The sequence below is a fragment of the Capricornis sumatraensis genome, chromosome 2 (genome assembly GCF_032405125.1).
Source record: "Capricornis sumatraensis isolate serow.1 chromosome 2, serow.2, whole genome shotgun sequence".
Lineage (NCBI taxonomy): Eukaryota > Metazoa > Chordata > Mammalia > Artiodactyla > Bovidae > Capricornis > Capricornis sumatraensis.
In genome coordinates this window covers 115,873,321-115,891,816 of record NC_091070.1, presented here as the reverse complement: position 1 = coordinate 115,891,816, position 18,496 = coordinate 115,873,321, and the positions used below count along the sequence as shown (strand labels likewise).

General features: G+C 41.6%; 1 protein-coding gene across 2 annotated transcripts; it reads right to left on the bottom strand.

Annotated features, from left to right (window-relative positions):
* Window positions 1-1,889: 1,889 nt before the first annotated feature.
* Window positions 1,890-16,607, bottom strand: CCT3 (chaperonin containing TCP1 subunit 3). 2 transcript variants are annotated; one of them, XM_068963922.1, is made up of 14 exons: window positions 16,482-16,607; window positions 14,443-14,504; window positions 13,710-13,760; window positions 13,558-13,620; window positions 12,423-12,519; window positions 9,828-9,945; window positions 8,198-8,384; window positions 7,458-7,607; window positions 6,420-6,552; window positions 6,159-6,240; window positions 4,237-4,417; window positions 3,205-3,450; window positions 2,808-2,939; window positions 1,890-2,189 (listed from the first exon to the last, which is right to left on the bottom strand). In XM_068963922.1, the coding sequence occupies exons 1-14, from the start codon at window positions 16,510-16,512 to the stop codon at window positions 2,085-2,087; spliced, it is 1,638 nt and encodes a 545-aa protein (XP_068820023.1). In that variant the 5' UTR covers window positions 16,513-16,607; the 3' UTR covers window positions 1,890-2,084. The 2 variants fall into 2 exon arrangements, with proteins under 2 accessions (XP_068820023.1, XP_068820024.1); XM_068963923.1 differs by lacking the exons at window positions 13,558-13,620; window positions 13,710-13,760.
* Window positions 16,608-18,496: the final 1,889 nt, after the last annotated feature.

The window sequence follows — 18,496 nt, the reverse complement described above, 5'->3', positions numbered from 1 at the left end:
TAGAGCACAGGGAACCACATCCACTATCCTGTGATAAAGCGGAATAGAACAGAACATGAAAAAGAATATACACCAATGTAAGTCACTCTGCTGTGCAACAGAATTAACACTGTAAATCACGTATACTTCAAATTTAAAAACCTTGAGAAAAAAATAGTTGCACCCTCTCAAGTGTCACCTGTAGACTTGACAAGTGAGGATATACACAAGTGTCTTGGCTGAGTACATGGTGTTTAACAGGATTCAAGGCTCTTCCCATCCCCCAAAACACTGCTTTATGAGGGGGCAGGTGCAGAATAGAATTTAGTTGAATCCAGGAATTTGCCAGAGAATCATGACAAAGTCAAGGTGGCAGCAAAAACTGTGCTCATGGAATCACTTTAGAGCCCAGGCAGGCAACATAGTTGCTTGGGTAGACTTTAATGACTTAAATTTAGGCTTTGAAAAGCACAAAGGGGCTCTGAAAGCTCTGATGAAGGACAGAGATTGATCTAACATTCCAGGAGGAATTTCCATAGGTTAGATACTATGTACAATTAATTATCCATGTATTTAACCATTAGACATAAAACCAGAATGGATCTAGAAAAGTGTAAAGAACAAATGGGAGGCAATTCCTCCCTCCGTTATTTTTAGGTCTTTTAAGCACTATCTCAAGATCTTTGAGAATTAACTCATTCTTTCTTTAATGTCTGAAAACTCTTGAGGGAATTAACACTTCATGCAGAGGCAGGGATTTCAGCAAAAGGTAGGTAGGCTTATTTCAGAGCCTCTCATAGAAAAGGAAAAGCTGAAAATTTTAGACCAGGTTAAACAGCAAGTTAAATACCAGGTGTGATGAGAGCAGATCTCCACAGGCCCTTTTCCATAGCACACCTCTGTTCAGTCATCATTGCTAGTTGTAAATGCAACTTTAGAGCCAGACCATCTACCCAGGAATTCTAGGCCTGCCACTTATCATTTTTGTGACCCTTGGACAAATTACTTTATGCTTTGGATTCCTAATAAAACAGGGTTATTACCCATCTTACAGGGTCCTTTTAATGACTGGCTAATATATGCAAAGTGACCAAAACATACCCATTCTACAACAAGCACTATGTGCTAGCCATTATCATGCCACCTGGTATTAAACTTAGTAATACCAACTCTTGTGGTCACGGAGGAGATACAATCGGGTGGCATGAGTCATGAGGACAGAAGGAATGGGACAGCGCAGAGGAAGGTCTCCAAAGAAATCAAAGGCTAGCCCCACCTAGCCTCCAAAGTCTCAGGGTCACAAGACTTTTTTTTTGTCTGGATAAAAATGAAGCACAAAATGGGACATCTTTTGTTACTGTTAGCAGGGCAAGTAGAGAGCCTACTGCGACACAAACACACCAGGAAAATCAGCCAGCAAGCCAGAAGAGACTGGAATCAGGAAGAACCCTGGGAGACAGCAAAGAAAGAATTCTAGGTAGGACAGCAAAGATTCTGGAAAGCTACAGGATACAGTACAAAAAACACATGCTCTGTGTCCTTCAGGATGAACGCCAGAGCCCTGGCACCTACTGCGTGTTGCTCTACATACAACCACACACAAGGAATACCCATAGTTTGGACAGGTTCTTCCTCTTCTTCGGGTGGTGAATGCAAAGTTGTGCTGCTTTAAGCCTTACAGTATCAAGCTTTGAATTCAAGAGCCATCCCAACTAGCATCTACTGAGAAGTGTGAAGAATACCCTCTCAAGAAGACTAAGTTACCTAATGACCTCAATCCCCATCTTTCTTTCTCCCCAGTAAAGTTTTTTGCCTTCTCCTTCCTTGCCAGGAGGCAGAGATATGACCCAAGGTTGAAAAACACATAACAACCATCTCAAATGACTTCGATTTAATCATCGGAAGCAAACTAAATGGAAAGCTTACAATAGAGAAGAATTACATGTCAGTGCCTTTTGCAAACTGAGCTGGGTCAGAAAGAGACTGGGGCTGCCCCTCAACCTGATCCCTTCCAAACAAAGATATCCACAGTGTCCCTGGCAGTCTGGCTCAGGGAAGGGGGAGACTCTGCTGGCTCTGTGCGTTGAGGTTGCCTTGTCCACTGCTCACTCCTGGCCAGCATCAGGAGCTCCGCCCTGCCGGCTCTGGTCGTCACCCTTCTTTTTGTGGCCTGAGACGATGTCATCAATCCGCAGCAGCAGAACTGCCGTCTAGAAGAAAAACCACAGCCCCAAAGAGGTCAGCAGACAGGAAGGACGCTTGTTTTCTTTTAGACATTATCACCTAGCTCCTCCTACATAATTATCATTTTATCTGAAATCTACCCTTCAATAGTCTTGAATGTAAATGGAGTTCTCCCTAAGCAAGAGATGCTACTTGTGCTAGTTAACTGTTTTTTTCCCTGTTGGCTGTGCCACACAGCTTGTTGGATCTTATTTCCCTGAGCAGTGGCTGGACTTGGGCTCTGGGCAGTGAGAGAGCAGAGCTCTAACCCCTGGTCTGCCAGGAAATTCCTTACCTTGCTCTTTAAGACTTTTTTTTTCATGTGGATCATTTTTTAAAAAGTCTTTTCTGAATTTGTTACAGTATTATTTCTGTTCTATATTTTGGTGTTCTGGCCCCAAGGCACGTGGGATCTTCGCTCCCGAGCTAGATACTAAACCTGCACCCCATGAAGTGGAGAGTAAAGTCTTAATCATTGGCCCACCAGGAAAGTTCCCACTACCTTGCTTTTTAAATGAGCTAAAAATAAGCAGGGGGATGGAACTCCCTGGGAGATCTTTTGAAGAATACTGAAATAGCACAGCACATGATTTTGACTGCCTTACCTCTACTGCTGTCTTATACGTTTGCAGCTTTACAGCCAATGGTTCCCAGATGCCCAGTTCTTTCATGTCCACCAAAGTGCCTGTCTCACCATTTACACCCCAAGTTTCACAATTCTCCTGGGTATGCTTGGCCTGTAGTTGGAACAAGCATAAACAGTTAAAGGGGAAAATATTAGGAACAAGTAAGCTGACAGAGACCATTAGACAAAAACCAAATAATACACTGATTGATAAGGTAGGAAAGAAAATCCCAATGACGGCAAATAAGGCAAAAATTAAGATAGAGATTTTTAAGGGAAGAAGCTACCAGGAGAGCCTGGGAGGACAGACATGAACCATCCTCTTAGTCCAAACACAGCTTTTCCTACCTAAGAGAACAGCATGGAAAGGAACTCACCCTAAGGGAGGTAAGTAGACGGATGGTGCTGGCTCCACAGTTCTGGATAAGGGTGCGAGGGATGACCTCTAGGGCTTGAGCAACAGCCCGATATGGCCACTGTTCCACACCAGTCATGGCTTTGGATTTTTCTGTCAAGGCATGAGCCACAGCCATCTCAGAAGCCCCACCCCCTGGCACCAGCTGAGGGTCCAGAAGAACATTGCGGCACACTTGCATGGCATCCTGGAGGTTGCGTTCTACTTCCTTGGGAAAGCAAAGAAACAGTATAAAGCCAAAGCTTGATGACTCAGGAACAAACTGGAAGCACCAAAGGACTTCCTGACTGCCAAGTTTGGTACACCACCAAAGAGGGCAAGACTAAGAAAGGTCCTTCAAACCTTTTGGGAAGGGCAGAGCCTATAACTCTGGAAAAACACATTAACTACAATTCCAAGAAGGCCACAGGGAGGAGGTGTCACTCTGGGATATTAGGCTTTTGTCCGCTGTTTTTGACAGACCTATACCCTACTCTGTCCTGTCTAGCTGTATACTCTAGGAGGCTGCACAGTGTAGTGGAAACTCTACTCTAAACTCTATTAGCTTATGTGCCTTCCATAAGTTATTTAACCTCATTAAGAAAAAAAAGGTAGTATTTATTAATTTCAACTTAAATAAGAAAACAATGGTTGCTAGGGGATGGGGAAACAATGAGTTTAACGGGTGTAGCACGTCACTTTTTCAAAATAAAAGTACTAAAGATCTGTTGCATAAGAATGAATACACTTGACACTGCTGAACTAATACACTTAAAAATGGTTAAGACAATAAATGTTACATTAAAAAAATTTTAACCACAATTTAAAATAAACACATTTGCAAAGAAAATTAAAAAATAAATAAATAAATAAATAAATAAACTAAACACATTTGCAGCTTCAGATGACAACTGAGTAACTATAAAAGGCCAACAGGAAAATTTTAGGGCCTCTGGGAAACTCAAGAAATGGAATGACCGACTTCAATTCAGTCACACTTCTAAGGCTGACTCACCGAAAGAATCTCTTTGCTGGCCCCCCGGAGAAGAATTGTGCAGGCCTTGGGGTCTTTGCATTCAGTGATGAATGTAAAGTACTCATCTCCAATTTTCTTGATTTCCAACAGGCCTGCCCCTGTTCCAACATCTTCTTCTCTCAATTCCTCTGGCCGGCTGACTATCCGGGCCCCACAGGCTCTAATGATTAGATGGGGAGGAGGGGGGACAGGGAGAAGACCAGATGATGTCAGATACTTTTACTCATCTTCCTGGTCCCTAGAGTCTGTGGTGGGGGATAAAGGAAGGGCAAAAGTGGATTGCTAGTAACATTTCTACCAAACTTGAGAGGTCTTGGCTGCCTGGTGAAACAGATTTCCAAATACAGAGGTAAAGTTTCCTTAAATATAGTTTTGTAAGTGTACATACCTAAGATAACTACTATAATCAGATACTGTTTAATTCAAAGTATATTCGGTAGACCCTAAAATTTGGACAAATGAGTTCTTATGCACATGTGACATAAATTAATGGTCATTTCTACATTGAACTTGTCCTATATTGCCTAGTTAGATCTCAAGGCCAATAACAGGACTATACTAAAAACAAAGGTCAATCGAGAAGGAAGGTAAATATATGTCTGACCCCATTTTAATGAATGTAGGGCTGATTTTTTATCGGTCATCCTTTCCCCCCACTCATGGGCATGCAGAGTCAACTATATACACGCATGCATGCCCTGAGCCATTTCAGAGCAAGGGTTTTAAGTATAAAATCGCATTTGGATCTATGGCGTATTATGTGATGTTAGGATAGACTTAACATTAAAAGCTCAACATTTAGAAAACGAAGATCATAGCATCCGGTCCCATCACTTCATGGCAAATAGATGGGGAAACAGTGGAAACAGTGTCAGACTTTATTTTGGGGGGCTCCAAAATCACTGCAAATGGTGAATGCAGCCATGAAATTAAAAGACGCTTACTCCTTGGAAGAAAAGTTATGACCAACCTAGATAGCATATTCAAAAGCAGAGACGTTACTTTGGCGACTAAGGTCCGTCTAGTCAAGGCTATGGTTTTTCCAGTGGTCATGTATGGATGTGAGAGTTGGACTGTGAAGAAGGCTGAACACCGAAGAATTGATGCTTTTGAACTGTGGTGTTGGAGAAGACTCCTGAGAGTCCCTTGGACTGCAAGGAGATCCAACCAGTCCATTCTGAAGGAGATCAGCCCTGGGATTTCTTTGGAAGGAATGATGCTAAAGCTGAAACTCTAGTACTTTGGCCACCTCATGTGAAGAGTTGTCTCACTGGAAAAGACTCTGACGCTGGGAGGGATTGGGGGCAGGAGGAGAAGGGGACGAGAGAGGGTGAGATGGCTGGATGACATCACTGACTCGTGGACATGAGTTTGAGGAGACTCCGGGAGTTGGTGATGGACAGGGAGGCCTGGTGTGCTGCGATTCATGGGGTCGCAAAGAGCTGGACACGACTGAGCGACTGAACTGAACTGAACATTAAAAAAATAAAAAAGATGGACCTAAGCCTAGATATCCATGCTGAAGTAGTGAATGCAATCTAAGGCTGCATTAACAGTAACTGAGAATCCAATCACGTTAATTATTGGTTCTATCATATTCTGAGCTAGTTAAAACAGACGACTCTGAAATGGACCCCTATACCAAGGTGGTGATCACAGATGTCTAAGCATAAGCTGCTCACTCCTGGTTAGGAGCGATAGAGTCTCATGCAGCAGATAATTGTTACTCTAGGGGACCTCTGAACAGGGCAGATGGCTAATCCCAGGTTATTTCCACCTGTAAATGATTTGGCTGATTGTATCCTGTTAAGCTTTATCAGATAATGATGACTACATTATGAAGCTACAAAATAAAAACACATGGGAAGGAGCACAATTTTATTTTTACCTGACCTACTCACCTAGCAATGCGATTATTATCTGTCTTCCGGACTCTGCGGATGGCTGTGATATTTGCTCGCATGAGGTAGTGCTGAGCTAAATCTGTGGAAATAGAGATGTCAAGTTGGAAGCCAGAAACTCCAGGTTCTGAACTGCTCTTATCTTCCACGTACCCTAACCATCACCGTAAATTATGTTCAGTACATGACAACATGGGATGAAAAAAGCTACCCACCCTCTTCTACCACAACAGCAGGCTGGAAAAATGAATGGAGTCCTACCGGAGATGCCCTTCTCTGTGATGACCACATCAGGCTTCAGCTGGATGATGTCCTCACAGAGCTGCTGAATGTACTCTTCTTCCATTTGGAGGATTCGGGTGAAGTCTTCCTCTCGTGTGATTTCAATGTCAGTCTGTGTGGTGAAGAAAAGTCACCACGAATTAAAAATTCTGAACTGGTGAAGCTCTTTAGCTACTACCACACTCCCTCTGGTATAGAAGGAAATGGCAACATACTCCAGTCTTGCCTGGAGAATCCCATGAACAGAGGAGCCCAACAGGCTACAGTCCAGGGGATTGCAAAGAGCTGGACACGACCGAGCAAGTGACACACACCCGCCCGCCCCCCCCCCCCCCGCCACCCGTCTGCCCTCTCACGTATCCCAGAAAGCAAGAGCTGGAATAAACCATGATCCAACACCTCTGTATACCAGTTTAGCTCCAACAATCATCTACATCTAGTTTAACTCCATTTAGTTATTTACTGGAAGGACAGTCACAGTGCATTAGTGGAGAGTTTGGCTAAGTCTATAGCCACTTAGTTCAACGTTTCCTTTGACTTGTCAGCATGCAGGGTAACTCAGGGTCTTAATTCTCCCAACTAATAATGATTCTTGTTCCCAATCACTGTTTAATAAGCTTCAATTACTTTGTTTTATTCAAGTGTGATGGAGCCTTGTGAGTTTCCTGTCCTTTGGAAATTTTTTAGCACTTCAAAGCTCAATTAACTCCTACTCCAAGTTCTACTAATGCATTAGAAAAGGTTGCGTGATGCTCTGGAACTGAAGCCAGAGCTGGGTTCAAACCCTGATTTGGCCAATACAAGGTATGTTCCTGAAGCAATTAACCTAACTTTTCTGAACTATAGATCCCTCATCTGTAAAATGAAAGTCAGTGTCACTTGCTCTTAAGGGTTGCCGTAAGAATCAGAGACTACATGTGAAGGTCACACAGTAGGCATGTACTAAGTACTTCTTATCTCCTTGGTATAGTAACAGAGTCTTACATCAACTTTACAGAATAGGGCCAGTGCCCTTACCTGGCTCTCTCCTTTCTTGTATTCCAGAGAAGAATCCAGCAGCACAATGCGAGGGTTCTTGATATAGCGTCGCATTCGTGGATGGGTCACGTCCTTGTTGATCATGACTCCACGTAAAACACACGAGTCTTCAATGATGCCCCCAGGTATCTGAGCAAAAGAATTACTTTAATCCACAACCAGGAGACACTTCTCAACTTCCTTTTCAGACATTCATCTTTCCCAAATAACCACCATTTCAGACTTCTAAATTTTCCACAAACCTCAAAAACAACTAGCTGCAAATCACCTTTCTCTCTCTCTGGGAAGCACATCAATCTTAGACCATGACACACAATTTGAAGGTTGGCTGAAACAAGTTCAGTGCCACTACCTCTTCAAAGAGATTTCCACGAATTTTAGGTATAGGGCTCCCTCTACTGGTCAGAAGTTATTAATGCTACTTTTAAATCTTGGAGAAAGCTTTATTAGTGCTATGGTGTGGGGCCCTTATTTCCTGACCTAGTGTCTGATATGCACACAAATACAGACCAAAAAAAAAAGAGCCTTTCCCTTGCCCCTGTAAACCGTGGGTAGAGAGAGCAGTGAAGCTAACAGAATTATTTCAGATACCTCTTTAGCACCCTCTTTTTCAAGATTTTTGTTTTCCAGATAGTAAATACTCTTCTTCCTGGTTCTAATAATAAAGGTGTGATGCTAGGAAATAATCTGATTCCAAAGTACACACTTGGAGAGTTTACCTTTTCTACTCTTGCGTATTTCTTGATGTCAATCTCTTTCCGGCCATTCTCCTCAAACTGTACAGTTTTGACAGCATCCAGGGCAATGTTGCAAGCCAAAGAAGACCACCGACTGATTACTTTGGTAGTGATGGAGCTGTTGATGATGTTCAGCATCGTATCTCGGTTACTGGTGTCGACAGGGATACTGGAGAAAAGAAAAACGGGTAATATGGTTAGGGGGATCTTGGATATTTAAGAAATCCCTCATCTACATCTTGATGGCTATAACAGAGGGCCACCAGGCAGAAGGCGAAATTTGTTCCTTCATAGGAAACTAAAGTGTTATCAAGAAGTAACCTTGTCCATCTTCTGCTTTTTAGAAAGCTTACAATTAACCCATCCCTGGAAGGTGTCTCAAATCCCTGAAAAATCTGCTCCCTTCTCTGATAACTCTCCACATTTACTTGAGTTTACAGTACAATATTCTCTTTACTTTCTACTCCAACCAGATACACTCTATTGTAACTTTAACAACTTGAGTCAAGACACACTTCATCTTTGAAACTTCATCCCTTAACTAAAAAATCCTGAAAGTTATAGACCTTGGATACCATCTTGTCCAAATTTTCACATACTGCAGAAATCTCTTTTATTAACAGTGTAAGACACATAATAAGCAATCATTAAATAGTTGTTGAATCACGTATTTTAGAGAAAAAAGCAATAGCTCCAAAAGTTATTGCTTGATAAAAAGAAAAATGTTAATGATTCAGCTCCGAATATTCAATAAATCCTTTGTATCTCTACGTTCTTACAAAGCTTACTTCATAAAATTACCTTCAATCAAACACCTCATTCTCTAAGACTTTTAGTTATCAAGCACTTTGGCTCTTAATAGCAGGCAGTACAATACAAAGCTCTCCACACTGCTGGGTACTTGCGTATCCAACAACCCAAGATATGAGTAGATTACAGGTTTTATTTTTTAAACAACTGTTTTAATAAAAAAAGTTTTGCATTTTTTATCATCTTCTCATTTAACTGACATTCCCTTAAGTAGAAGTCACACATTTTTATATTCTTTTTATTATACCTTATAGCACTCAGCAAACACAGGCCAACAGCAAGTTCTGTGATAACTAGACTGGATTCAAGCAGCATTTTCAGTACCATCCTTTTCATTTTAATGAATACAGCTGACTATTATCCTACACAACACTTTGTATTACAAAGAGTACTGACTGGAACAGTTATAATCATACATGATGGTAGGATATTTCAATATCAAGTCCTCAATAATCAGTTATCTAACTCCTTGTTTCTCCTACTACAATCGAAAACTTTGGAGTGAAGCTCTACTTCACTTACTATACATTCCCCAAGGCAGAGTCTAACATGGAAACCAGCAGACTGCATGTAACCAAAACATGTTTTAAAGAACTGCACCTAGCTCCTTTGGATCCTTGGCTGTTTTCTAAAACCTTTTACTCCCCTTATCCTTCCCTTCATTTTGCTCCCCTCTTTCTCCCTGCAAAATAATACAAACTACTGGTGATGTGCCCGGCCTTCCTTTACCACCTAAGGGCAGATCAGTCTTTCAGGCCTTCCTTGGTTGACACCACCCGCTTCTGGTCCCCACCTCCAATACCTTATTTTCTTAAGAGTGCTGATCATATCATCCAATGCCTTGCGGTAAGCACTGATCACCACTGTTGGGTGCATCTGCTGCTCCAGGAAGTGCTCAGCCACAGACAGCATCTCCCCAGCTGAGAAAAGACATATATACCATAACATCTTAAAAAGTATCTGGATATCAAAGCTTCTAAAATACCTGCTCTTCTTTTCTAAAGCAAGTCTGCCCCAAAGGTATGCCAACACTATTTCAAATTTTGTACTCTACACAAGCCAACTCTGAAATAAAGTATTATCAGATACATTTTAAATGACCAAAGATTGATCCTACGGTTTACTTAATTCTGTGATCTAACCACATATGTTATCAGTTTCTTAAACAGTAAATATTTTCCAAAAGACTCTAAAAAGAAAGAAAAATACATAAAGGAAAATTGATTTGCTTATTATTATCTCAATACCTAAGATGTAGTCAAACTGCAGGTACTGAAAATAACCACCACCACCCACCCTCCCCGCCACAAAACTTTATACCCAGAGAATACCCATAAAAACTTACCCTTTGGAAGAGGAATTATTGGTAAAATGACCCTTTCTTTTAAAAACTGTCCTTATTTTTTACTTCTAATTAAGACACACACAAACACAGAGAAATACAAATACACACTGACATACAAAAGTTTGCTTCTAAAACACGATTACTTTGGGCAAAAAAGGGCCTTTTACAAAATGCTTATATTATCAGGTCCACTGACACTAATTCTTAAAATGTACACAAATGTGTCAAAGTTCACATATCTACTCTCTGGCATGTGCTCAGATGTTTGATTTTGATACTTCAGAATTCATAAGTGACTATTAAGTATATTAAAAGATAACCAAATATTTTAAAAGATGCTCTAGTAACTTAGAAAAGACTATGCGCTGTTAAACAGCAGCCAGAACAGTATCATAGAAGTTATCTTCAGAAATGGCAATATTTTGGTGTTTTTTAAATAGCTATATCTAAAATACCTAGACCTATGGATATTTAACCTATTTAGTAACTTCAGGAGATTCAACTAAGATTGCTGTTGTTGGTATTCAACTTTTTCAACATCATGGACTATGGTCCATCAGGTTTCAGCGTCAATGGGATTTCCCATGCAAGAATACTAGAGTGGGTTGCCATGTTCTTCTCCAGGGGATCTTCCCAACCCAGGGATCCAAGCCTCCTGCATTGGCAGGCGGATTCTCTAATACTGAGCCAGTAAGATTACCATCAGAGAATTCTCATGTTGCTACAGATATTTTCAAAATGAATGCTATTATAAAAATTTCACAATCAACTTAAAATTTATAAAACTAAGGCAACACGCAAGTTTTCAAAAGGATGTTTTATGATCCCACAGAACACAGAAAAATTAGCCATTAAAACATGTATAGCTAAGACTCAGTCTTAAGATTCTATATTTATCTGTTTTACTAGTCACTAAAATCTGTAATCTCAAAATCTGTATTTACTGCACTTAAATGGTCATTCACAGACATGCAGAGATGAAAAATTTACATCGCCCAATGCATACAATTCCCAGGCAAGACTGAACGCGCTGCCTTGTTTCAGCTCTCATCTTGTAAACAAGTGTCCTTTATGTGGCATATTTAGTGGCAAGTTTTCCTCAAATCTGTGCATTTTCTTGGTGATTTCACTGTTGAAAGCACTTAAGCGCTAGTTAGTTTTCCCATGTACAAGAAGGCTCTCACATGCCTTGTAAAGACAATGAACTTATTATTAGATAAGCTTAGCTCAGGTGTGAGTTACAGTGATATTGGGCACGAGTTCAATGCTAGTGAGTCAACAACGTACATTAAATAAGGTATCTTTAAAACAAACCATGTTTACTTAAAAACAACATCCAGAGCTTCCCTGGTGGCTCAGAGGGTAAAGCATCTGCCTGCAATGTGGGAGACCTGGGTTCAATCCCTGGGTGGGGAAGATCCCCTGGAGAAGGAAATGGCAACCCACTCCAGTATTCTTGCCTGGAAACCCCATGGACGGAGAAGCCTGGTGAGCTACAGTCCATGGAGTCGCGAAGAGTTGGACACGACTGAGCAACTTCACTTTAAACAAAACATAAAACACGTATTTATGCTTGATAAAACATGTGACCAGAGGCTCAAAGGCATCTAACCCCGTACTACCTCCTGGAGTGATGGTTTAGTACTCACTAATTCAGTGTTTGTGGTGACTTTATAGAAAATAATTTACCGTAATGAGAATAGACTATAATTTACTCTAACACATTTGAAAAACTTATTCTTTACCATGATGAACATTTTATGCTCAGTTGGGAGAGAATACATAGAAAATTAGCAACAAGTTCTTTAAATAGTTATAATTAATGGATTAGTAAAAATGTTCTTAAAATATTACTCAGGGGACTTCCCTGGTAGTACAGTGGTTAAGACTGTACTTTCACTGCAGGGAGTGCTGGTTTGATCCCTGGTCAGGGAACTAAGATCCCACATACTGAGCAGTGTGGCAAAAATATAAAAAAGACTGATATTATCTCTGGCAAAAATCTAATGTTTCAATCTAATTTTCCTTATCAACCTTCCATTCTCTTCTTACCAAGAATAATTACCGATGTGGTCCCATCTCCAACCTCTTCATCCTGTGTCCGGCTAATTTCAATCATGGACTTGGCCGCTGGATGCTGCACTTGAATCTGAAAAGAAAAGTACAGGGCTACCCGGGTGGTCCAGTGGTTAAGAATCCGCCCACCCACACAGGGCACATGGGTTTGATCCCTGGTCCGTGAAGATCCCACATGCTGCAGGGCAACTAAGCCCGTGTGCCACAACCACTGAGCCCGCGTACCCTAGAGCTTGTAGTTGGGAACAAGAGAAGCCACGGCAATGACAAGCCCTCATGCTGCAATGAAGAGTAGCTCCTGCTCACCGCAACTAGAGAAAGCCCATGCGTAGCAATGAAGACCCAGCACAGCCATAAATAATTAGAAAAAGGAAAATATAGACTTCATTGAATCAACACTACTCAAAGACCTCTTAACCCATTCTGCTTGGTCCTAACTCTTAAAGATTCTTGCTTCCACACTTACTCCCTTTTACTGTTTGATCACAGATTTAAAGATTAAAACTGGCCCCCAAGATATCTAAGTAAACCGCTTTTTCAAGTAGTTTTTTGCAGTAGGACAGGGGGAAGGAGGAGGAATGCATTAAGACAACTTAAAGTTTCTTGAGAACAGAACAGTATCTTTTAGCTAATTTATTGGGAGCACCGTTGTGGTGGTTGAATTGTGGCCTCTGAAAGAACATGCTGATGCCTCACCCCCTGGAAACTGTGAATGGAACCATATTTGGAAATACAGTCTTTGAAGATGAAATCAAGTTAAGATGAGGTTACAGGACAAATCAGGGTAGGCTCTAAATCCAACCACTGGGATGGTGGAGACACACAGGAGCATGCCATGTGACAGAAGGAGAGTTTATAAGCCAAGGAATGTGGTCAAGATTCTGAAGCTAGCAGAGGAAGGGTTCTTCCCTAGAGCCTTCAGGGGGAGTGTCTCACTTCTGACACATTGAGTCTGGACCCCCAGCCTCCAGTTCATGAGAAAAAATTTCTGCTGTTTCAAGTCACACAGTCTGTGGTAACTTGTAAGCAGCCCAAAGAAACTAACCATTATTTACATTATCTCTCTATGTGTCTTTTGTGAAACGTTAGAAAACAAAATGAAAAGTCGTACCTCTCGAAGAATGGCATTGCCATCATTGGTCATCACAATACCTCCCATGGGGTCCAAAAGCATCTAGGACCAAAGCAAAAGTTATATTTAAGTGCCCCAGAAAACAGAAAGGAAAAATGTGTAGCTGAAGTTTCAGCATGAGGTAAGCCTACCTTCATCATAGACTTCGGTCCCAAACATGTTCGGATGATATCTGCGATAGTCTATTGGAAAGAAAATACAAAACGTGTTAAGCACAAACCAGAGGCTGGTGATTGTGCGTTTCAGGGGAAGGGGCATGGGCAACCCACAGAGCCAGTGTTTTAACAAGGACACTTCTGAAGTAGTAGGGCTGGCAACTAACTTTCAATATAGGGTGTCATATGGCTAGATTCTGTTCTTTGTCTTTCCCCCTTTAGGAATGTTTTCTGGATGTGCAAAGGAATAACTTTTCACAAGGAAAAAAAGGGACACAGCTTTCACAGCTTCAGTTTCCCAGCAGCTCACAGGTAACTGAGAGTCCACATATCTGTACTTCCTTCCATGATAGTGGCTTCCACCCCATGCTAAATTATATCCAGGGCTGTTTTACTCTTTCATTCAAAAGGTATTTACTGAATATACCTATCCAGGATCTACAGTGAGTACTAGGAATACAAAAGGGAATTAATATAGTTCTTGTATCCAAGTAACTCAGTCTAGTATGGGAGACAGACACAAACACGCAATATAATATGCACAATATGAGAAGGCCATTAGACACATCTCAGAGAGGGAAGGCTTCTTCCTCCTTACCACCAAAAGGGAAATGTCTTGAAGGAAAGGAAATCAAATTTTCTTCCATTAGATCACAAACAAACACACAAACACAAATACAGGCAAACTATTATAAACAACGCATGCTACCTTGGCAGCATTGATGTTTCCAGATTGAACTTTTCTTCCAGATTCACGCTTTGTGTTCTGGCCTAAAATAGATAAAAACAAAAGGCATGGGAGGGAGATTCAAAAGGGAGGAGATATATGTATACCTATGGTTGATTCATATTGAGGTTCAACAGAAAACAACAAAATTCTGTAAAGCAATTATCCTTAAAAAAAAAAAAAGGCGACAGACCAGTATTGCTCCACTGTATATAAGCTACTCCCTAATCTTTGAAAATAAACACACACCCAGGTTTCATGGATGTATACACTGATTAAAGCTTATCGACTTGTACTCTTTAAATCAATTATACCTCAACAAACTATTAAAAAATAAGCACACGTACTTATGGCTACTTACTTATTTACTTCAATTCCTGGTATAATAAACAATCCACAAAGCTTCAACTGCGGAATCTTGGTCATCACTTTCCCTCTAACCAAACAATCGTGTATTTACACTCATGTATCGGATTCTCAAAGGGCTGGTGTCCCTAAAAAAGCATGAATCTCTCCTTTATATAACAAGGGAGAGTTTGGGAGTTTACATTCTCATACTAGGATATGGTGAACCATACCCACAGTCCCAGCATAAATGATTGACAGTGACCCCCAGTGTGCTGTGGAATGAGAACACACACTCAAAAGTATAGGGGTTTGCAAGATATGGTCACTTCATGCTTGGATATAATCAGAATGCCTCAGGTACCCACTTACCATCAGTAACAGTGTACTATATACTTTAACAGGGAGCAGAATCGGTTACAGCCGCTAATGCCAAGGATTAACATGGACTTCAGAAAGGTTGCACAATGCACCACTAACTCACCCTAGGGCCCCTTCAATGAGAGAAAAGCCAATGGCCCTAACTGAACCAATGTATTGTTTTTCTCACTCCTTTCTCCAAATTATATTTTCCCTACAATTTGTTGTAAAATTTTCGATCTGGTCCCATCAAATCTAAACACAGCTCTCTGGATTTAGATCCCTATTTCAAGCAGTGTTAACTAAAATCCTGCATGGATCTTTCTGATGCATTCATCAGAAAAAATAGGTTGTTTTTTTTTTTCCTGGGTTAATCGAATGCTTGTCTTAAAATAGTTATTTTCCAGGTGTAGAGAAAATAGATAAAATCTCGGAATAGCATTCTTTACACAGAGGATGAGATGGTGAGAAAGGCAAAATGGCTAGTCAAGCATGTCAAATGATCATGCAGGATGAGGTACAGAAGTTACACAGGATAGAAACATACCAGGGGACGACAAGTGAAATGGGACTTGAAATCTGGGATGTTCCCGAAGGTAAAAAGAACCAATTAAAAAATCGGGAAAACTCAGTTCTTAAGTGGGAAAGATTACAACGGAGGAGACATTTGCAGGGATAATTACATCTAATATAATATGATCAGTGAGAGAAGCAGGGTTACATCAGGAACAGGGGTTGACAAAAGGAAATTCAAAACAGTTATCAAAAAAAAAAAAAAGTGGCCAAGGAAACTCGCTGTTTGCCAGACCCTCTTTCAAACAACTGTACCTACTTATCTCATTTAAGCCTCACAATTCTACGAGGAAATACTGTTAAACCTAATAATAAAGATAGAACTATTTCGATCTTTATTTGGCCGGAGCCACACCACTATTAAAGGATAGACCAAGGTTATAAAGCTAGGTCAAATTAAAAAACATTTATTCATTCAGCTACACAGAAAACCGCTCAAGGAAAAACGTGCAGGGGCAAGGGTTGGGAGTGAAGAACGGAACGCAGAGTGGGAAGCATCTCTCCGAGGTCACTTGCCTGGAAAGACAAACCCTCGCGTTCGGCGAGGGTAAGGTCAATTTGCGTCTGCGAAGACAGGGGAATGGGTTAAGAAAAGGGGGAGACGGGAGAAGGGGCTTTCAAAATGAACGACTGGAAGGCTCCGTGGCCGAACCAGGGTGCGACTGGGCTGGGACAAGGCTGTAAAGTGCGGAAAGGGGGGCTGCGGCGAGGGGAGTCCCTTCCCATCCTTCCCCACAACTCACTAAGCACGAGCACCGGACGATGACCCATCATGGCGGCGCGATGGAGAGCCGGGTACCCAGAGCTGGGGGAACCGGCAGAACCTTCTGGAGAGAGAGAACCAGAGAGAAGCCCAGAAAACGCTGCCTCCTCTGGGCTCACACCTAAACACGCTACTCTCTGAGTCACCACCAATCACTGCATGCATCTCACTGACCGGCACGAAAACACACCAATTGACATTCTTAGCCCCACCCCCTGCGTAAGAACGCAGGGCAAGTTAGATAGAGAAAGCACGATGATAGAAATGCGAGGGCACAAGCGCTTGCGCAATAGGGTGGCCGCTCCCGGCCGCGTGCGGCGCGAACCTCAGCGCAAGCGCCGAGGCTCCGGCAGTTGGCCGGCACGCCACTGCGCATGTGTATCAACTACAAGGGTGGGTGCTGGGGTTGAGGCTTTCGATTAACACCGCAGGTGAGGTCATTAAACTCTGGCGTCTAGGCTTCTCTCGGGCCGCGAAGGTCAGGAAAGGCGTGTCAGTTCCATGCTTTCGTTCCAGCCTTAGCAACGGGGAGGCATAGAGGGGCGGGACTTAAACCGGCTGTCGAGAGAAGACCTGGCCGGTTTGATGCCGGGTGAAATGGGAGTTGTAGTCCAATCCGACTGGGCTGAGCGGTGGCTGTCCTTCCCGGCGCGCTGGGAATTGTGGTTTATTATCTCTGACTCGTTGCTCTGCGTGGACTTTCCCTTTCTTAGGCAGATGCTTTATTCTGAGGCTGTCAGCGGTACCAGGAGGTGATGGCTTAAGTTTTTCCCCGAGTTGTCCTATCCAAAACAAGTGTTCCCTGTAGCGCTCTCAAGATTTTCTTTCTCCACGCCCATTCCCTCCCTTGCCCTCCTCCATCGCCTCAACCACAGGTTCATTGGAGATGCTGGAGAGCAAGAGTTTTAAAATAACTCTACAGAATAGGAAAAGGACTGCTACTACAGAAATTAAAACGAGAGAACACAGAATATTTGCCCGTTCATAGGAAACTCTTAAGGTTTAGGCGTGGTTAAAGTACTCTTTTGTCCAGAAAAAAAGGAAATAGCTGTTTTCCAAACTAAAGGAAGGGCCATGAGACCAAAAACAATTCAAGAACAGTTACTTCTATTTAGCCATAAACTAAGACAGTACATCCTTTCACACTTTTTCCTCTCCAAATTGGAACAGCCTGAGTTCTACTGGGGAGAACTTAAGAAATTGTTAATAGTAAAACAGTAAGATGGGTTGTCAGTCATGAGCTACTATGATTTTTTTTTTTTTCCCCAGTCACCACACCTGTGGATGTTCAGATGGAGCAGCTTCCTAGTCATCCTACTAACAAAAGAGGTGTGTGTCAGATGCCCTGCTTCCTCTCCCTTAAAACCAGACCTTCTTAATTGCCCAGCTTTTGGGAAAATGAAGCTAGTTGTATGTATGGTTTTTTCCTATTACTTAGTCGGAAAGTATTTGTATTTGTTATGCATTTCCCACTAAATGGAACGTTCTTGTATTCCTAGTGCCTAGAACTGGAGTTATTAAATAGTAGATACTCAGTAATTATAAGTTGAAAAGTATATTATTATTCCTTTGCATCTCCTCTTAATACTTAGGACAGAAGACATGCTATTGACTTGAGTGAACAGATTATCAAACTGAGTGGGACAGTCCCATTAGTGGCCAGGGAAATGCCTGAAACCATCTGACTCCAGAGCCTGTTCACTTAACTGTAGGTGGGATAGATTATCTGAGAGGTCTGTACTGTCTTAACTTGAACATAAGTGAACTAGCTATTTTCACAGAGTATATTGTGCAGTGGTAAAGAACATGACTTTGGAGTCTATAGGCTTGGATTTAATTCCAGCACTGCCTCATTGAAAAATCTTGAGCAAATTTCCTAACTTAAATTTTCTCAAAAAAGTGCAGATAAGGCTACTTACTTCATAGGGTCAGTATGAAAAATGTATAAGATAATGTATGTAAATCACTTTTTACATTTATTTTGTCTGTTCTTCC

Excerpts from the sequence above, each read along its gene's own strand:
- CCT3 (XM_068963922.1), bottom strand. The coding sequence starts at position 16,512 with ATGATGGGTCATCGTCCGGTGCTCGTGCTTA. Across the intron at positions 8,385-9,827 it reads AGCACTCTTAAGAAAATAAG|TATCCCTGTCGACACCAGTA; the intron begins GTATTGGAGGTG and ends TCTTTTCTCCAG. Across the intron at positions 2,940-3,204 it reads GTCTACTTACCTCCCTTAGG|GCCAAGCATACCCAGGAGAA; the intron begins GTGAGTTCCTTT and ends TTCCAACTACAG.